The 17,195-nt window shown below is 40.1% G+C and overlaps 1 protein-coding gene across 2 annotated transcripts; it reads right to left on the bottom strand.

Moving 5' to 3' along the window:
- Positions 1–103: 103 nt before the first annotated feature.
- LOC131468213 (integrin alpha-6-like) lies at positions 104–15,237 on the bottom strand. 2 transcript variants are annotated; one of them, XM_058642230.1, is made up of 26 exons: positions 14,929–15,237; positions 9,377–9,504; positions 9,208–9,287; positions 7,723–7,984; positions 7,468–7,599; positions 7,137–7,350; positions 6,861–7,054; positions 6,338–6,435; positions 6,065–6,192; positions 5,896–5,985; positions 5,746–5,807; positions 5,102–5,271; positions 4,860–5,000; positions 4,422–4,537; positions 4,095–4,248; positions 3,925–4,008; positions 3,756–3,835; positions 3,448–3,525; positions 3,238–3,340; positions 2,943–3,113; positions 2,685–2,783; positions 2,464–2,574; positions 2,033–2,131; positions 1,548–1,673; positions 1,349–1,430; positions 776–913 (listed from the first exon to the last, which is right to left on the bottom strand). In XM_058642230.1, exons 1-25 carry the CDS (start codon positions 15,102–15,104, stop codon positions 1,362–1,364), a joined length of 3,165 nt encoding a protein of 1,054 aa, XP_058498213.1. In that variant the 5' UTR covers positions 15,105–15,237; the 3' UTR covers positions 776–913; positions 1,349–1,361. The 2 variants fall into 2 exon arrangements, with proteins under 2 accessions (XP_058498204.1, XP_058498213.1); XM_058642221.1 differs by lacking the exon at positions 1,349–1,430 and having other exon boundaries at positions 104–913.
- Between the last annotated feature and the right edge of the window lie 1,958 nt (positions 15,238–17,195).

Here is a 17,195-nt window from a genome sequence, read left to right as displayed (position 1 = left end):
TTGTTGGATGTACACCTTACACACTCCTGAGTTTCAAGTCTATTAAAAGTGTTTAGGGAACACTAACCGTGGTTTGAGGGAAAAACAACACAGGAGACAAAACTTTGACAAACCATTTATTCAAGAGACCGTTTGCTCCTATCCAAATTTCGAAAAGGTTAATTAAAAGGAGTTTGGCTGAGGCTTAGTATTGAGTTTACAAACCAAGTATTTGAAAAGAGGAATTCATTCATATGATGCAACCTGAGGCACCTTGAGCACGACTTAAACAATTGAAGAACCGATGACTATGAAGCAGTGGATGAGATTTTGATTTTATAGTACTGTATTTATAGTCACCCATGTGTAAAATTGCATGACTGTTTTTGCCTGTAGAGCATGTCACAAACTACTCAAAGAATAAATACAAACATTTCTGTAAAACCTTTTCAAAAAAATATAGAAAAATATGCAGAAACGCTACCATTGTTCCACCTTCTCTACCCCAGTCCTTTCTAAACAAATGTACTGTACACAAGCCCCAAAGCTGACAAACTACAGCTCTCCTCTTCCTCCAGTGATTCATACAGACTAACGGATCAAATCGGCCACTGAAGCAGAATATTTGATCATTTACTTTTACAAAAAGTTGTTTTTTTTCCCTTTTATTTTTTTTTAAAAATGTATATTTACAGTTGAGTTATGCAAAGGCGGGGCAGGAAAAATCAGTGAAAATCTGTGTGGATCAGAAATCAGATTTCCTTGGCTTTTAAGAAAAAGAGTTGTTGTCATGCCAGGTTGTCACCCATGGCTTCTTTTCCAGGTTTTCCCAGTTACCGTTCCCAGCATCTACTGCTCTGTCCTCGTCTTTGATCCAAACGTCACTGTAACTGGGAACCTTGTCTTCATATTTGGCACGTTTAAAAAAGCCACACTGTGGGTGAGGGAGGAGGGAGAAGGAAAATCAATACTTTGTGAAACAGTGAGAAAAGAAAGTTTAGGAAAAAGCAAAAAGGAAGTTGGTGAGTTGTTTAATGTCATCAGTTTGTTTTCACAGGCAAGAGCCAAGATGCAGTGAATCCTTAAATCATAGATGTGCAGAAAGTCACCGAAGGCTCCTCTTAAAGAAAGGGAACAAGCGATAAAAAGCCCCCACATTTAAATAATCACCCATCACCTCCCCTGGTCATGCAAGTAAACTAATGATGCACACAGGTACTCGTGTGTGAAAATCTGAACCAGGCATTCGGGTTATACTGTGTAATATTAAAAGCGTCCCTGCCACTGTGTACCAGACAGAAGTGCTTCTGCAGCAAAAAGGAGCAGAAAAGGAAGATTGATTCATTCAAGCAAGGTCAGGTAATTTTACCCTCTCTCTGTTTTTATGTATTTGAAGTCAATGTCTCTTTTTCTGGTGACTCCTCTTTATTCTTTTTTCCGAAGACGCCACACTGAGGAGAGGCAAACTGTTAGCATATAATGTAACGTTTGCCTAAAAGTGGTGCCTTACAAATTAAACTAGATGTTCACAATTAAGCTGGGGCAGTGCATGTGTCCTTCACTCTTACCTTCCAGAGAAGGAAGGCCAGGAGGCCTAACAGCAGCAGCAGGAAAAGGATAGACAGCACAATGATCCACCACGGCACTCCTCCATACCGAGCTGAGCGCGTGTCTGGGAAAATTGTCATTTTCACCTGTGAAACAATTACAGCAGCAAAACATCACTGTTAATGGAGAATATCTTTCATGTTAAAGCAACACAATGTTCAAATAATGCATCATCTGTGTTTATGGCAAGCAGTCTTAACATTCAATCAACAGGTAGACTCACTACTGATACCTGCAATGTCAAAACTACAGTTACAGATATATCTGCAATTCCAGTTTTTACTCGAAACTGAATTGTGGATATCTCTAATTCCAGTTTCAGATATCTACGACATTCAAGTTCAAGATACAATATCACAATATCTTGGATGTTGAATTAAGTTTCAGATATCTGGTGTACGATATGCCGTGTATTAAGTGGCGTCTTTCTCCCCGTCGTGTTTACCTGTGTCTCTGCATTTTGAAGCAACGTGTTCTTTGTTGTGCTGTCAACATGCAGCGAGGCCTTCACTATCACCTCCACGTGATGAAACGACTCAAAATCCTGTGCAAAGAAAACAGGAGACAATGATGCTGAGAATAATCAGACACAAAAAAAAAAGGCTATTCATTTGTAGAAATGATCATTTTATTTAAAACAAAAAAACCTGAAAATTCTGCTTAAATATTTGCCTACATGTTGGAGGTTAAGTTTTAAATCATAAATTAGAACATAATTCAAAAATCCTTAACACTGAGACAACTAAAAGCGATACGGGGAGAAATAATAAAAATGTGAATTACCAAACTACCATTACTATTATACAGCCAGTGATTATTGAGCTGTTTTCCATCTCAAATTCTGCTGTGATAGAGAAATTAAAAACATATTGTTACCGAAGCCATGGTGCTGTTCCAGAGGCGAGAGTGTACATTGATGACTGCATTTCTTTCCAGGCCCCGCAGCGGACACCTTATTGTCACACACTTAGCCCCATCTTCACACTTCTAACAGACAAAGAAAGGAGAACAAAATCATGATAAATAAAAATTTAAAAACAATATAATATTGCTGTAATATTGATAGCATAAAAGAGCTTTTGTTTGTGTGTAGTTACCAGTGTTACTGATTTCTTTGACTTATAACGAGCAATGGTGCCCTCTTCACTTCCATGGGAGCTTCCGACTGATCTTCTTGATCTGATGCGACTTGGTTCCTTCAAATAAAAATACATTCCATCCAATATTTAATGTGCTCCAACCTCTGTATTGTGTGTCTAAATAAGATAAAAATGTGAACGTTTCACAGAAACAAGTCTAGGTAATCCTGCTGATGAAGCGCCTGTCACACAATGAAGTGATTTTCTCACACTGACCAGGTTGAGATGGTTGATCTCATTTTTAGGAGTGCAGACGAGTTGGTCCACTCCTGTGGAGCTGATCTTTGTCAGGTAGAGCAGCCCCTTGTCCTTGTCTGTCAGCTTTGGCCACCTGATGTTGAGGACAGCGTTGCCAAAGTCTGCCAAGTTCTTTCCCAGGTTGATTATCTGTAAAACAGGTCAGCAGGAATAATAAAATATATAATACTGAAGCACATTTAAGTAAACGTAGAGCATCAAAGGAATAAAAATAAAAGTATAAAGTCTTTCAAAGTATATTTGTTGTACTCACTCTGAACTGATGTGTGATTGCACTGCCAATGTCATTCTCAGTCTTCTTGCCTGCGTCACTTTTGGACTGTCCTGTAAAGTAGACCTGAGACGGCTGGATTTGACTGGACAGACAAAAATGCACCATTAGTGGCATGAACATCTTTGTGGGTGTGTATGTATATCTCTGCGTGTGTGCGTGTGTGTGTGTGTGTGTGTGTGTGATTCTCACCCTGATACAGACAGCTGCAACATGATGGCCACCTTTGCCTTTGCTTTGACCGGACCTGTGCTCTTCTGGATGCTTGTCCTGTCAGATCACACAAGTAGGTGCATAAGTTTATCCAGGAGTGCATCTGTTGATCAATCACCAAACTATCTGAAACACATTCTCTAGCAGCTCAGAAACTCTCTGTGCTCCCATCTTGCCTTCACCAGTCATGACACAGAGCACATTACTTCCTGTGTAGTGTAGTAACTACTTAACTGTCATTTACTTATGTCAAAAGCTTACGCACAACAGGATTTCAGTATACTTACGTCTCAAACTCAAGATCTGTCTCCAGTTCAGTAGTGCTGAGAGAAATGCCTGATGTATCCAAAACAATGTAGATCGTCGCCTACACGCACAAACACAACCTTTCAGTAATAACAATGGCAGCTGTTGTGCAGAGGAGGAAAACAGGACCAAAGGGTGATTTTCTCTCACCTCTGAGTCTCGTCTGAAGGGGTTTCCAAGGTCACAATCAATCTTAGAACCGTCTTTGTTGACGGCACAGCTTTTATATTGCTCCTACAATTGATAACAAGTCGTAGTCAGATCAACAGATTGTGTGTGTGTGTGTAAGACAGATTGTCACTGAAAGACCTTCAACTTACACCCAGCGGAACTCTGTGACTAGAGTAAGTCAGGGAGCTTGGGAAGGTGGCCATCAAAGAAGCCTCGTGTGCGTCGTCTCCCTTGAGGTTGGTTACTTTGACCTCCAAGACGACGTCCTGATTGTTGAGTGAGATCAAGGGCACGCCATTCTCCCTTCAAACACGGAATGCATGACAAAAATAATTCAGATTAAAAAATGATACACATAAAAACTAATGTATGTGTGTTTAGCCTTTGTTTAACTCCGTTGATTCCACTGAGATCAAGGATCAACAGATGAAAAAAAAAAGGTGTTTTATTGCATGTGAGTGACTCTATCCTCTTACAGTTCTAATGGGACGAATTTCTTGTCGTCAGACGACATGCTGCCGTAGCGATATTCCAACTGCAAGTTGCTGTTGCACTCGTTGTCATCGCCACAACCCTCCTTCCGAAATTGCACCTACAAACACGTTCACAAAAGGATCACACGTGACAATGGCGAAATCATGTTGCACGTCAATGAAATAGTAGCACAAAAAATAAATGACAATTGTCAATTCTGATTGGCAAAGTTCTAAATATGAAGATGGTGACAGCTATTACACGGTATTACTGTAACATTCATCAACTTACTACCACACTAGTACATTGTTATTGCCAAGCTGGACATTGCATTAAAAATAAAATGGTACTACTACAATGTTAATCCCCATATAAATAAAAAAATATGAATTGAAAAGTATAACCAATTAAATGTTTAACTTAGTATCATGCATACACACCACTGTTTCAGCCATGGGTGGGTCATTGGTATCAAGGACAGGTGTCAGAGGAGCTGAGCTCTGCCTGCGTTGACGTTTGGCATCCATGATGTTGACAGACATGTTGACGGAGATCCCACGCAGCTTGTCTTTAATGTCGTCCTGTGGGACAATAACGTCAGACAGCCAGTTACATACCCACACACACAATTCACAGTGTTCAAGAGTGAATGGAGACTTTTTTTTCCAGCAAGAGAAACTACCTTTATGACAAGCCGACGTTTAACACACTGTTTTGTTCCTTTGGTGTTCAAGATGAGAGTGCCTTTGGAATCGTAACCCTTTTCTGCGCCAGCGGCGTCGAGGAAGTTTGCCCGCGAAGTGCGAGTACGCTTCCTGTGTTCAGCGTCTGCCTCCAGGGAGTATGCCACCGCTTGAGAGAACAACAAAAAGTCACATATGAGTAGAACTGGGCATGAAACTTTAATATTTGTGTGGCATCAAATATTTAAAAAAAATGTGTCGTGAGACAGGGCTTGACGTGTGTCTGTGTGTGTCTATATTGTGTTTTCAAAAGTTGGTGTTTATTAAACGAATGATGATATAATGAGGAGATCCTTAGTGAAACATTAAAAAAGTTACACATTTATCAAAGCACTTAATTGTGCAAGGGATAAATATGAGAACAGAAAAGTTGTTCAAAGTGGATCAGGCCAACTAAAACTAAAGAATTGTTTTTGTTAAAAAAGATTTCATAAAATTGGTGTTGAAAAAAAAGTCCACCCTAAAAACATGCAAAAAGAAATTCTAACCTCCCTAGTATAATAATTTTGGATAGTACACATCAATAGGTTTTTTTGTTACAACATGATAAAGCTTAAATGTAGCTTTTATAAAGAAAGCTTACTCAGTTTGGGAGCATAGCTCTTGTGGCTGGTGGTGTAGGTGAAGCACGCTTCAATATCCAAGCTGGAAACAAAGAAAAGTTTAATGTCAATGAATGCCCATAACAGAAATCATCGCTTCTTCAATGAATAAAACAGGAGCCAAAACCTACCAGAAGCCGTTGGCACAGTTCTTCTCACTGAGGTTGATTTCCTTCGGTGTGAACTTGATTTCTTTCTTTATGCTAATGACTGGACGGGCTCTGGGAAGACCAAATGCAGTGAGCATCGCACCAGACATGATGAGACATTTTGGTCAGATAAATGTGTCCGTTTACTTACTTGAAGACAAAGACAGAGTCTGAGAGGGATCCGACAGCCAGGTCGGGGAAGAAGTTCTCATCCAGGTCCATGTTGCCTGCCAAAGAGTAGCCAAACAACTTCACTCCTAAAGGTTGGCCGAGCAACACCTACAGCCAAACACAGTGAAAAATGTGAAAAGAAATAAGAATTTTTTTCTTTTGCAAACAATACCTCCTTTTATACAACTGCCTAATTACTATATTATTGACAACCTTCCCGTATCACAAAATGAATATGTATAACATACTGTACCTGAACATGTTTTATAGAGCTGGGTACTGCTGCCGATCCACTGTAGATGTAGACTTTCCCTGCATCGTTGTCGTCATAAGGAGCTCCCACTGCAAAGTCTGTCACAAAAGAACAACTTCTTACAGAGTGATTTTTATAGTGCGACAGTGTACAGTACTGTGCAAAAGAACATTAACTAGGGTTGCATTCCAGGTTTAAGAGAGCCAGTGTCATGCTATTGTTAAAGTGTCAGTATGGGATTTAGACCCAAGGATTTCAGGATCACAAAGTGCAAAGGAACCTATTGTAACAAGGAGTTATTTTTAAATGTTGTTTTTTCTTTTATTTTAGAACTGCATACATGTTTCCCACATTTCCTGGATGTGTTCCAATAAAGTGATGAGAACATATGATACTGTAGGCTCATTGCAGCAACAAATCTAATGGTGGCTTGAGACTTTTGCACATTAATACTGTATGTCACTCAGAAAAGGACTTTAACAATGATCATTAGGGTACATATATATGAGTACAGACTTCTCACCCTGGAAACCATCCAAATTCATGTCTCCCAGGTTTTCCACAGCCAGGCCAAACATGGAGTTCATGGCTCCATCTATTCTGATTGGTGTGACTTTGTTCCACTTTCCTGCTTTGTTGATGAAGACATAGACGGCTCCACCAATTTCTCCATCCTTCTCGAAGTACTGCGGCGCTCCCACCACAATATCTTGCCAGCTAATAAACCACAGCAACACACAAAAAACGGTGACACCAGCCGTTTTGGAGCTGTGTATGTGAATCAGCCCACGTCACTCACCCGTCCCCATTGAAATCAAGTACAGTCAAATCATAACCGAAAGACGAGGCCAGCCCCTCCCCTTCCAGGATGTACTCTTCCAGCAAGATGTTGCTTAAAGATGAGCCTTTCTTCAGCAGCACCACTGCTCCGCTGTGGTTTGCCCTCGGCGCTCCTGCCACCACTATCAGCTCACCCTTCTTGGTCAAACTCTTTCCTGAGTCTAGAGAGAAGCCTGATAAATAAGAGACAAAGGAATGCTTACTGACGTGAGACGAGGATGACTATCAATGCATACTTGAATACTTTTCTTTGTAGGAACTTAAACAATTGTGCTGATTGAATATTTTACCCAGGTAGCTGTTGGGAGGAGCAGGAACTAGATCAGGATTCTTCTCTCGCTCATCTCCCGTCTCAAAAGGACCATCGTCATAGATGCCCATATCTAGTAAGGAGTCATTTTTTTGTTCCAAGCGTACCACACCTGAAATAGACGAGCAAATGCATTACAAGACAAGATGGGAAAGATTTCATTTGGGACAGTTTTAGTATAGATCCGCCCCCCCCCCCCCCCCCCCAACACCCACACACAGACACACTAGACTACCTTTCCAGCTGTATGCCCCAGGAGCCCCAAAGATGAGGTAGTGGAAGTCCTTGTCAAATGTGGCAGAGAGGCCCTGCTGGCAGGAGCCGAACATCTCATGGCCTCTGGGTCGACTCTCACAGAAGTGCCAGCCACCTCCATCTTCACTTGAGCGAGGATCAATTTCCAAGTTCTGACTCAGCACGTAGCAGCGTCCGAGAATGTCACGGGATTCGATGTCCGTCTTCATGTTGGCCCGGCGCTGGTAGCGATGGGCACAGGTCTAGCAGGGAAAGAGTCACATTTTAATTTTCTTTCTCTGTCAAAATAAAGTTTTGTTTTGCTTTAATAAAAGTATTCAGTTTAGCTGATGCCTTAACCAGTTTTTTAGTTCTTCATTTGAACAGATGTGTCATTGATGTGTTTTCTCCTCATGATAAAAAATGCTCAATAATCATATACCCGGTTGGTTTAAACAAAGCAAAAATACTTTTATTGCCACTAACCTCGCTAACATTTTCTTGTATTCATTTATTGTCTACCGCTTTATCATTATTTAAAAATGTTTTTTATTAATATTAATATTATTAATAATAATAATAATAATAATAATAATAATCATAATCATAATAATGGTTTGAACATTTCTGTTGATTTAAAGGGAACTATCTGGACAGTTTATTAATATTATTATTATTATTATTGTTATTATTCCGTATTTTCCACACTATAGAGCACACTGGATTATAAGGCGCACTGTCAATGAATGGTCTATTTTCGAACTTTTTTCATATATAAAGCACACCAGACTATAAGGTGCATTAAGCAAAACAAACCTGGCAAACCAGTGCAGTGATGAGTAAAAGCTCAGACCACAGTTGAGACTGATACCTGAGCCCAGGTATCCACGATCCATTGGCAGATAGTGGCGTAAGTCGCCCGGCGCTGTCTCCCTGTCTTGGTGAATGTGTGTTCGCCTTCTGTCATCCACTGCTCCCACGCAGCTCGCAGTTTAGCTTTGAACGCCCAATATCTAGTGGCTGGAGCTCTTTAGTTAATCCACCCGGAATGATGGCAAGCGCCAAATTAGTTTGCTTCACTTGGTTTTTGACAGCATCGGTGAGATGGGCACGCATGGAGTCGCAGATCAATAGGGACGGAGATTTGTGGAAAAAGCCATCCGGTCTCTTGACGGAAATTTTTCTCCTGACTACGGTAGCCGTAATGCACCACACAAAATCCGTTCGAGGTCAGTAAGTACAACCAGAATTAATCCATATATAAGGCGCTCCGGATTATAAGGCGCACTGTCGTTTTTTTGAGAAAATTAAAGGCTTTTAAGTGCGCCCTATAGTGTGGAAACTACGGTATTATTATTAATATTATAAATAATAATAATAATAATAATAATACTAATAAGAAGAAGAATACTACTACTACTACTAATAATAATAATAATAACAATGTCCATAATTCATGGTCAGATACAAAGATGGGCAGCCTTACCACAATCTTCCCTCCTGGTCCCTGACTGTTGACTGTCACTCCCATCCACTGTTTTTCTTTGCTTTCTCTTTTTGTATCCTCTTCACAAATACAGAAGAAAAGACACATATAGGATACCGTGACTTTTATACAAAACTTAACTAAATTAGCCAATGGCTTATGAACTCACCATCATTATCAAAGTTAATTCTGGTGCATGAACTGGAGGAGGAGCGCATGTCACAGCTGTAGAGCCCTCCTGTCGTTGTAGATGTTTGACCTGGGATTGATTTCGCTAGGGGGGCACCAACCAGCAACCTGCACACACACACACACACACACACACACACACACATATGAATGAATTAAAACAAACAACAAATGGCAGCTCAATGAAAGGCACACCATGAAAGATGCTTAAACTTTACTTGTCATCTGGGAAACTGAATGAGAAACACTGTAGCTTTTCCTCCACTTGAACATTACATTATAATACATTCCAATCTACTGGGTCACACAGCAGCCACATTCACATACTCAAACACACACACACACACACACACACACACACACAAGCGCCACCAAACTGATGCCCCATGTCCTGGACAGAGGCAAACGCACACAGGCTGCCTTTGTGAACAAAAGTTAAAGGGAAAATGCCATTGATGATTGGCACCCAGTTCCCAGGGTAAATCAAGTCAAGGACGTCATTATTTTACCGAAAATAGTGTGTGAGAATATGTGAAAAATGACAACTGTGAGACTTGACAGCTTGTCCCTCATGACTTCAGACACGAGAGAATAGCCAGATCAAAATGACTTGTCTTTTTGAAGCATTTTTAAATGTGGAATATCTGGGAAATCATCTTCATTTTCTATATTTATAAGACTTGACTTGTAACTTGCTTGATTTAAAGCGGGGACTCGACTTGAGTTCCTTGAGACACACGCCCAGACTTACACAGCAGATAATGTTGACAAATTTTGAATGATTTGAAACCTAACACTTGGCTACTTTTTTTAAACATACAAATTCATGTTTAAAAAAGTGTTTATTAACACATTTCCTGTAGAGAGGCAAAGTCTCTCTTTGTATAGTCTGCCTTGTCTGTCCAATGACCTATCTTCATCTGCCTAAGTCGCCCGATGACCTTAAGTTTAGCCATTTTTAGCTGGAATATAAAGCGTTTTCAGACACAGAAACACAGTGTACAGTCAGAGTGAGCAGTCACAGCCACAGTGTGATCAGAATGTTTACAGTGTGGACCTCCACAAGAAGCACTGCAAAACACTTATGCATATGGGAGGAGATTTCAAAGTTTCAGAGTGTAAATCATTATATTCTGATTGAGCAGGCATGATGGGGATTAGCAAAGGACAATAAATCTGTTTTTGTGACATGCAAAGATACGGCTTGTTTCCACATGGTTACCCACAGCCTCTGTCATTAATAGTTAAGATCTGTTTTGAAGGAAAATAGGATTTTGATTTGAAAAAGTCATCACAACAGAAACACACATCTTTTGAATGATGGACAAGCATACACTGTTTATCCTGTTTTAACCACTGGATTGGTTTGGCCTTGTGTCACAAACCACAGCACTATAATTTGCAAGGTCATTCCACCCATTTAGGGTAAACTCTCCTCCTCTTATGTGCACTGCTATACTGAACAGACAACGTGTTTTCACACAAACACGAAAGGCTAGGATCCAGGTCAATTGAGTCGATGCTCAATTGACCTCAAAAGGATAGATGGGCATATATATACACATAAACATTAGCCATAGAGACACAGTAAGTCTGAGAGAATTGACGGAAAGAGGGTCACTATTCCCTTGGGTGTCAGCTCCCACTACTGTATAGAGAAAAATGATTTATCAGGTACAATGACATCAACAGACAGTGTTGTGAGATATACGCACAAGCTAATATGTAAATTTAGCATGTGTTCTGTTAATATGAAGGTACAGCCTTATTTAGAGCATTCTGTACTCCTCTGTTTACTGCTATCCTACATCCTATATCCTATCCTATAGAAAACGTAACATAACCCTGATTTAATAATTTACCACTACTGGAGGGAGTGGCAACTCACAGGCTTGGTGAAAGGGACGGGTAAGACAGTGGGAGTGGGAGAGAGTGTGTTTATGGGCATGTGTGTAATACTGACACACATACTGTGCACATATAGTGGCAGTGACAGACAATACCCATTGAAAGGTATATTGTGTGTTTTTTTTTTAGCAGAAACTGGCTGCCAGCCACAGCACAGCCCATTGCTTAGCAACAACCAGTGGCACCCCATCAATTTCAACTCCAAATGGGTTGCAGATCCATGCAGGTTCATGCCATGTGTTACCCAACTTCTCTCTCCATCAGTCTGCCAGGCTTGAGCCTGCTGATTGAAAAAAAAAATGGCTTATATGAAATGCCCAGATGTTAATCTGATTTATGTTCCTCTTACTTCATTCTTTCAGCCATCGCCTCTTTCTTTTCTTGTTTCTCTCTTTGATGTTGGATAACCTTAACTAACCAGAGACTATATACAGAGACTCTCAACACTCAGAGCTGAGTAAGCCCTGCAGTCCGCACTTTACTAATTTACATTTACTAATCATGTTTACAACTAACAATAGTTTTGTAACATGCTAAAATATCTCTACATCCTTTCATGTTCTTGCTGCATTTTTTTCACAAACTCAGTCTGTCTTTCTCCTTTCAAGCTCTTAAACACCCCTGAGCTCTATGTCAGTCTCCTCCTCCGGCTCTGCTCTCTCCACTCACGCATCTTGCACTTTCCCCTCATGATTTTGTCATACAGACGGCTGTTATGGCAACAATCATCGATTATGAAATGCTACACATTCGTGGTCACACACATCATTATCCTGCCCTCACCTTCAAGTATGTACAACACTCAGCCCTGTAGGGCATGAAAGACAGTTGAAGATATTAAGTCTGAAGACAAGTTGGCACGCGTGTCTGGCAAAAGAATTGCGACTTATGGTGCACACCCTGCAGAGAAGAGACACACATGGGACACACATGTGTTAAAGATAACACGTGTATGTAACACGTATACATGTTGAAAATGTATAACCATAACCCTAGCCTTGTCTATCTATCTGTCTATCTATCTATCTATCTATCTATCTATCTATCTCGCCCATATCTTGCCTCGGGTTAGCAGTAAAAATTAAGCAGCAATAGCTTCACGTCACTCACAGATGACTGACAACAAGACAAAGCCTCAGTTTGCTCAGCCACAGCACTATTAATACTCATCAAACAGACACAGGCTGGCAATTGCTTCCATTCATTTGGACAGCCTAACCAAAACCCTATTCCAAACCTTAACCATAACCAGTAATGCCTAACCCTAATCTTAACTACAAGTAACTACAATTGATTTACCTTTAATTTGAAGTAATAATTGAGAAATTAGGTTCTGCCTGATTAGGACTATACTTTTGTCCCAATTAGGACTACTGATCCTGACCAGGTCAGTGCTCATACCAGAAAACATCTTTAAGAAGCAATAAAAACGCACACACGTGTGCATACACAAAAATTCACTTTTCAAAACGAACATATCGCCAAACATTGATGATATAAACTCACACTCATGATATGAATCAAAATGTGAACCAACTGTCATAATAACAGGAAGGAGAGCAGCAAATAACACATTTGTTCATTAAAATGGTTCATTCTCCTATAACTGATTATTAGATTGGCCAATTTAATGTCACAAAGAAGAGGAAGAAGTGCACATACAAACTGAACAAACCAGCCACAGCTGACCTATTAAAACTGCTTCAACTTCACAGGCCAAAGCATGGCTTAAAATTCCTTAATCAACTGATTATACGCACCGATTCACTTTCTGTTCATCTACAAATGCAGCTCAGTCTCTACATTATCAACACTGGTCAGAGCACACAAGTGTTCTGGTTTCTTGTATTTGTGCATAAGATTAAGAACAGTGTCTGTGATGTCACAATTACATATTTTCCCCATGTCGTTCAGCACAATTCTTTTTACAGAAAAATGATGTGTAAAAACCAATCGGGCCTTGATTTTTGTTTGGATAAGGCCTGAAGGTTACATGGTGGTTATTTATCCCCCTGCAAGAGAATCCGAGTTGTTAAGCGTCCCTAATTCTTTCTGCATAGAGTTCAGACACTGTTCTTAATCTTATGTTAGTCAAACCTCAGTTCAATAGTCAAGTTGTAATGGATTTAAAACATGGTGGAGCATTAACACATTAGAAAACATCACTGCATAGGGGAGAGAATCACAGGGTATCTCATGTTACGATACAATACGTTATATCGTGAAAAGTTATAAGTGCAGGATTTCTCTATCTATTCGTAACAAAGTGCATAAAGCCTATGTATTGAACGTGAATGTGGCATCTCTTAGCGTAGCTTTGTCCATCATTATCCCGCTGTAAACTCCCTCGTCTTCGGCCAGGTAACATCCGCCCAAGTTTCCCTCATTTATTTGAGCAGCGCCACCGCGAGGAGACGTGAAGTATCGACCCCCAGTGAGTAAAACAGGCAGGGACTGTTTACTTTAGAGCGCATTAATTTATTAATTAAAATATCAATATTTGCCCTGACATATCGATTATCGTATTGCACGAGGAAGGACGACGATATATCATCAAACCGATATTTTGACCCACCCCGTATTTCTGCATCGGGATTATGTTATTTTATCTTTATACGATACTCACTATTGGCCTCTGTCCGATACTGGCTAATACTCACTGGTTCAGACATAAAAAGTAAAAAAGTAAAATCCGATCCATAAAACATAAATATGAGGCAAATTATTTGCTAAATTCAGGCAATGTGCTGTAACTACAGATGTTCCCATTGCGTCCCTTTAATGCACTATTATTTAACCGAGGTGGTAAATCCATTAGCACAAATATTTCATTGACAGTAATGTTGTTGTAAAAGAGGCAAAAGACTATAGGAGTGATATCAGCATAGAAATTCAAATCTGTGATAACGGTATTGTATCTGACACACACACACACACACAAAGCAGCGGTATGAACCATCCCTGCTTCAAACAGCTTCCCAGATTGAGGAATTTGACTCCTCTGGTCTCAGGTCAGTTTGTATTTGGGCTATTCAAACCAGTGACCAATTTATGGCATTCAGCCTTTATGTGGAGTGACAAATCCCTCTGAATCAGTGCCCATAAAAATGCCAACAATGATTCATGGGAATGTTTTGGTCAATTTAAAATGCCCTCATTTAAAAACACTTTTGGGAGAGAGTGAGCAAAAAAGAGAGAGGCACTGAATAGAAGTGTAGAAGAAAAAAAACACTATGGTGGACCAATAAAAGATTACAAATAGGTAACCTAGAGGGAGGAAAAAAAAGGCAAAGTGCTCTGTTTAAAGGCACAGCAGGTATATTTTAAGTACAGTAGAGTTGTGTAAATTTACTGTGTGAAGGACAGTTACTGCTTTAAAACTACCTGCGACACACCTGACCTCTAATGTCTGTATTTGTGGTATTTCACCTTTATCTTTGTGTAAACAGGGATTTTTTTTTCATATCACGCTGCAGCTCCAACAGCCCAAAATGAACGTACAGTCGCCTGTACCGCCGTGACATGTTAATTACACGGTTACGATAGTTATTTTAAAGACATTACAAACGAGGCGAGGCCTCCAAAACTGAGCTCCCCTTCACAATAAAACTCCCTGCTCCTTACATTCGCTTATCCTCCGGTTGAAGTTGCCGGTGCATCGCCATGGAGAAGCCGAAAAGACTGTCGCGCTCCCCGTTCTTCCTCTGGTAATTTTCGGTGTCCAGGTTGAAAGCCCACAGTCGACCACATCCCAGGAGAAGGACGAGCAGCCATGCTCCACAGGTAAGTTTGGTGTCCATGAGACACGGCACAAAAAATGATAAAATTAAATAAAAACACACACAGGCAGAGACACACACAAAGTCCCTAGTCCTGCTGAAAGGTGAGACCTCAGTGAAGGAGGTGCAGACACAGACTAACTAGTCTCACCAGAGTTGAGAGTGGTGCACTCATTCCTGCACACACACACACACACACACACACAGCTGCCCCTCCCTCACTGCTCTGTCCTCACAGAGGGGGGGTTACAGACTAAATCTATTCGTCTGAAGGCAACTTTATTAGTTTCAACATAACAACATTCAACATTTTTTGAAAGAAAGAAAAATAAATAAAACAACACAAATTCTCACTTTTTTTCTCAGAATTCTGACTCTTTACTTTTCTATCAGAATTCTGACTTTTTTCTCAGAATTCTGATTTTCTGATTTTAATCTCAGCAATCCGACTTTAATCTCAGACTTCCAACTTTAATCTTACAATTCAAGATGTTTGTTTTTTTTACTTTTTTCAAAAAAATGTTTTACTTCCCAATTTGAACAAAAACCCAATTATAACAGAGTACAGAATAATACAAAAGAGAGAAAGTAAACAAAAGGTTAGACCAAAATGGAGCATAGAATGTGATTTTGCAGCATAAAACAACAGTTTACTCAAAAAGTATTAAAATAATGTACAGTGCTTTAAAATAGCTCAATCATGAGCATATGAGAAAAGAAATAATGTTTTTACATGGATTTTAAATTCACATTTGGCGCTGATTTCAGTTCTTGTAGTTTGTTCCACTTGTGTGTACCATATATTTTTGGTTTGAACTCTGGGCTTGGCTATCCGACATGAGTCAGTAGATCTTAGAGACCTACGAGGTTTGTATTATTTTAGTACGTCACTAATATATTCTGGACCTAAAACATTCAGTGATGCAAACAAAACACGTCTTAAATCCCACTGGCTGGGAAAGTATTTGAAGTAGGATTTTTTGAGATTCTGAGATTTTGGCACAAAAGACTGAGTGTGAGGTAGATACAAATGTGGACATAAAGAAAAGAGAAAATAGAAATGTGTTGCAGTATTTGCAGCATGTTACTTCTTCATAAAAGCCTCTATAAGCCACAGCCCAGAACCCCATTGCTAGAAATTACTCAATATTTAGAATCTTTCTACAGTTTTACAGGTGCTCTCAGATTCAGATCAGAACATGCCATCGCCACAGGGCCTGTATCTTCTGTAATTATTAGATGAGTCATTAGATGAGTCACAGAGCCAGAAGCAGCTGGACCAGGCACAGACTGGACTGGGCACATTAGCACATTCCCTCACTAGATGGTTTTCAAGGCATTCCATGAGGCGCTGACCCAAAGATTGTCCTCGCAACACAGCATTTCAGAACACAACACCGGCTTTGTCTGCACATGGAGACAGAGGGCAGACAGAGAGAAGCTGCCCACATACAGTACAGTGTCAAAGGCAGAAAACATGGTTGGAAGAGGGGAATGCAGCAAGGGAAAAGGTCACAGGGAGAATGTGGTTCTTCTGCAGGTCTGTTTTCAGCTTAAGTCGCCATCAAATCTTGAAATAGCTCCAGTAAGGATCAAAGTTTTGTCCTGATCAAACACATATCTGGCAGATGTGTTGATAAAGTAAAAGCTTATAAGAATACACCTGTTAACTTTCCCCCCTGTCCAGATCGGGCCGATGTTACACTCCTATGTAGGTGCTTTGGTGATTTACCGCTCTGTCATCAGGAGGTCACAAACAGGAATCAGACCTATCACTGATAAGAACAGCAGAGTGAGGTATGTTGCGTTGAGCTTGTCCTTGGCTTGTGTGTGTATATGTGTGTCACTTCCTCTGTATGACATCCAGGCACAGATCTCCCTCTGTTCTGGTGTTCTTCTCCTCCACAACCCACTTAGATGTTATATTATGTTATTGTATTTATTTGTCTCACAACAGGGAAATGTGTGAGATCAAGAGTAAAACAAAGTAATAAACACACAAGTAAGAAAAACACGTTTTTCTGTGCAATGAAATTCTTTCTTGCTGTGCACACAAATGAGTGTTAAAAAAGAGTCAAAGAAATAGATAAAGTAGAATGTATACAATGTAAA

The sequence above is a fragment of the Solea solea genome, chromosome 1 (genome assembly GCF_958295425.1).
Source record: "Solea solea chromosome 1, fSolSol10.1, whole genome shotgun sequence".
Classification (NCBI taxonomy): Eukaryota; Metazoa; Chordata; class Actinopteri; order Pleuronectiformes; family Soleidae; genus Solea; species Solea solea.
Note: the sequence above shows the minus strand (reverse complement) of the source record. Positions and strands in the feature narration are given on the sequence as shown.

What these genes read in the sequence shown, in the direction of transcription:
- LOC131468213 (XM_058642221.1), bottom strand. Translation starts at nt 15,104, where the DNA reads ATGGACACCAAACTTACCTGTGGAGCATGGCTGCTCGTCCTTCTCCTG. An exon ending in CAACCGGAGGATAAGCGAAT is followed by an intron (nt 9,505 to 14,928) that starts GTAAGGAGCAGG and finishes GTGTGTGTGCAG; the next exon opens with GTTGCTGGTTGGTGCCCCCC. An exon ending in AGATCAACCATCTCAACCTG is followed by an intron (nt 2,784 to 2,942) that starts GTCAGTGTGAGA and finishes TTTTATTTGAAG; the next exon opens with GAACCAAGTCGCATCAGATC.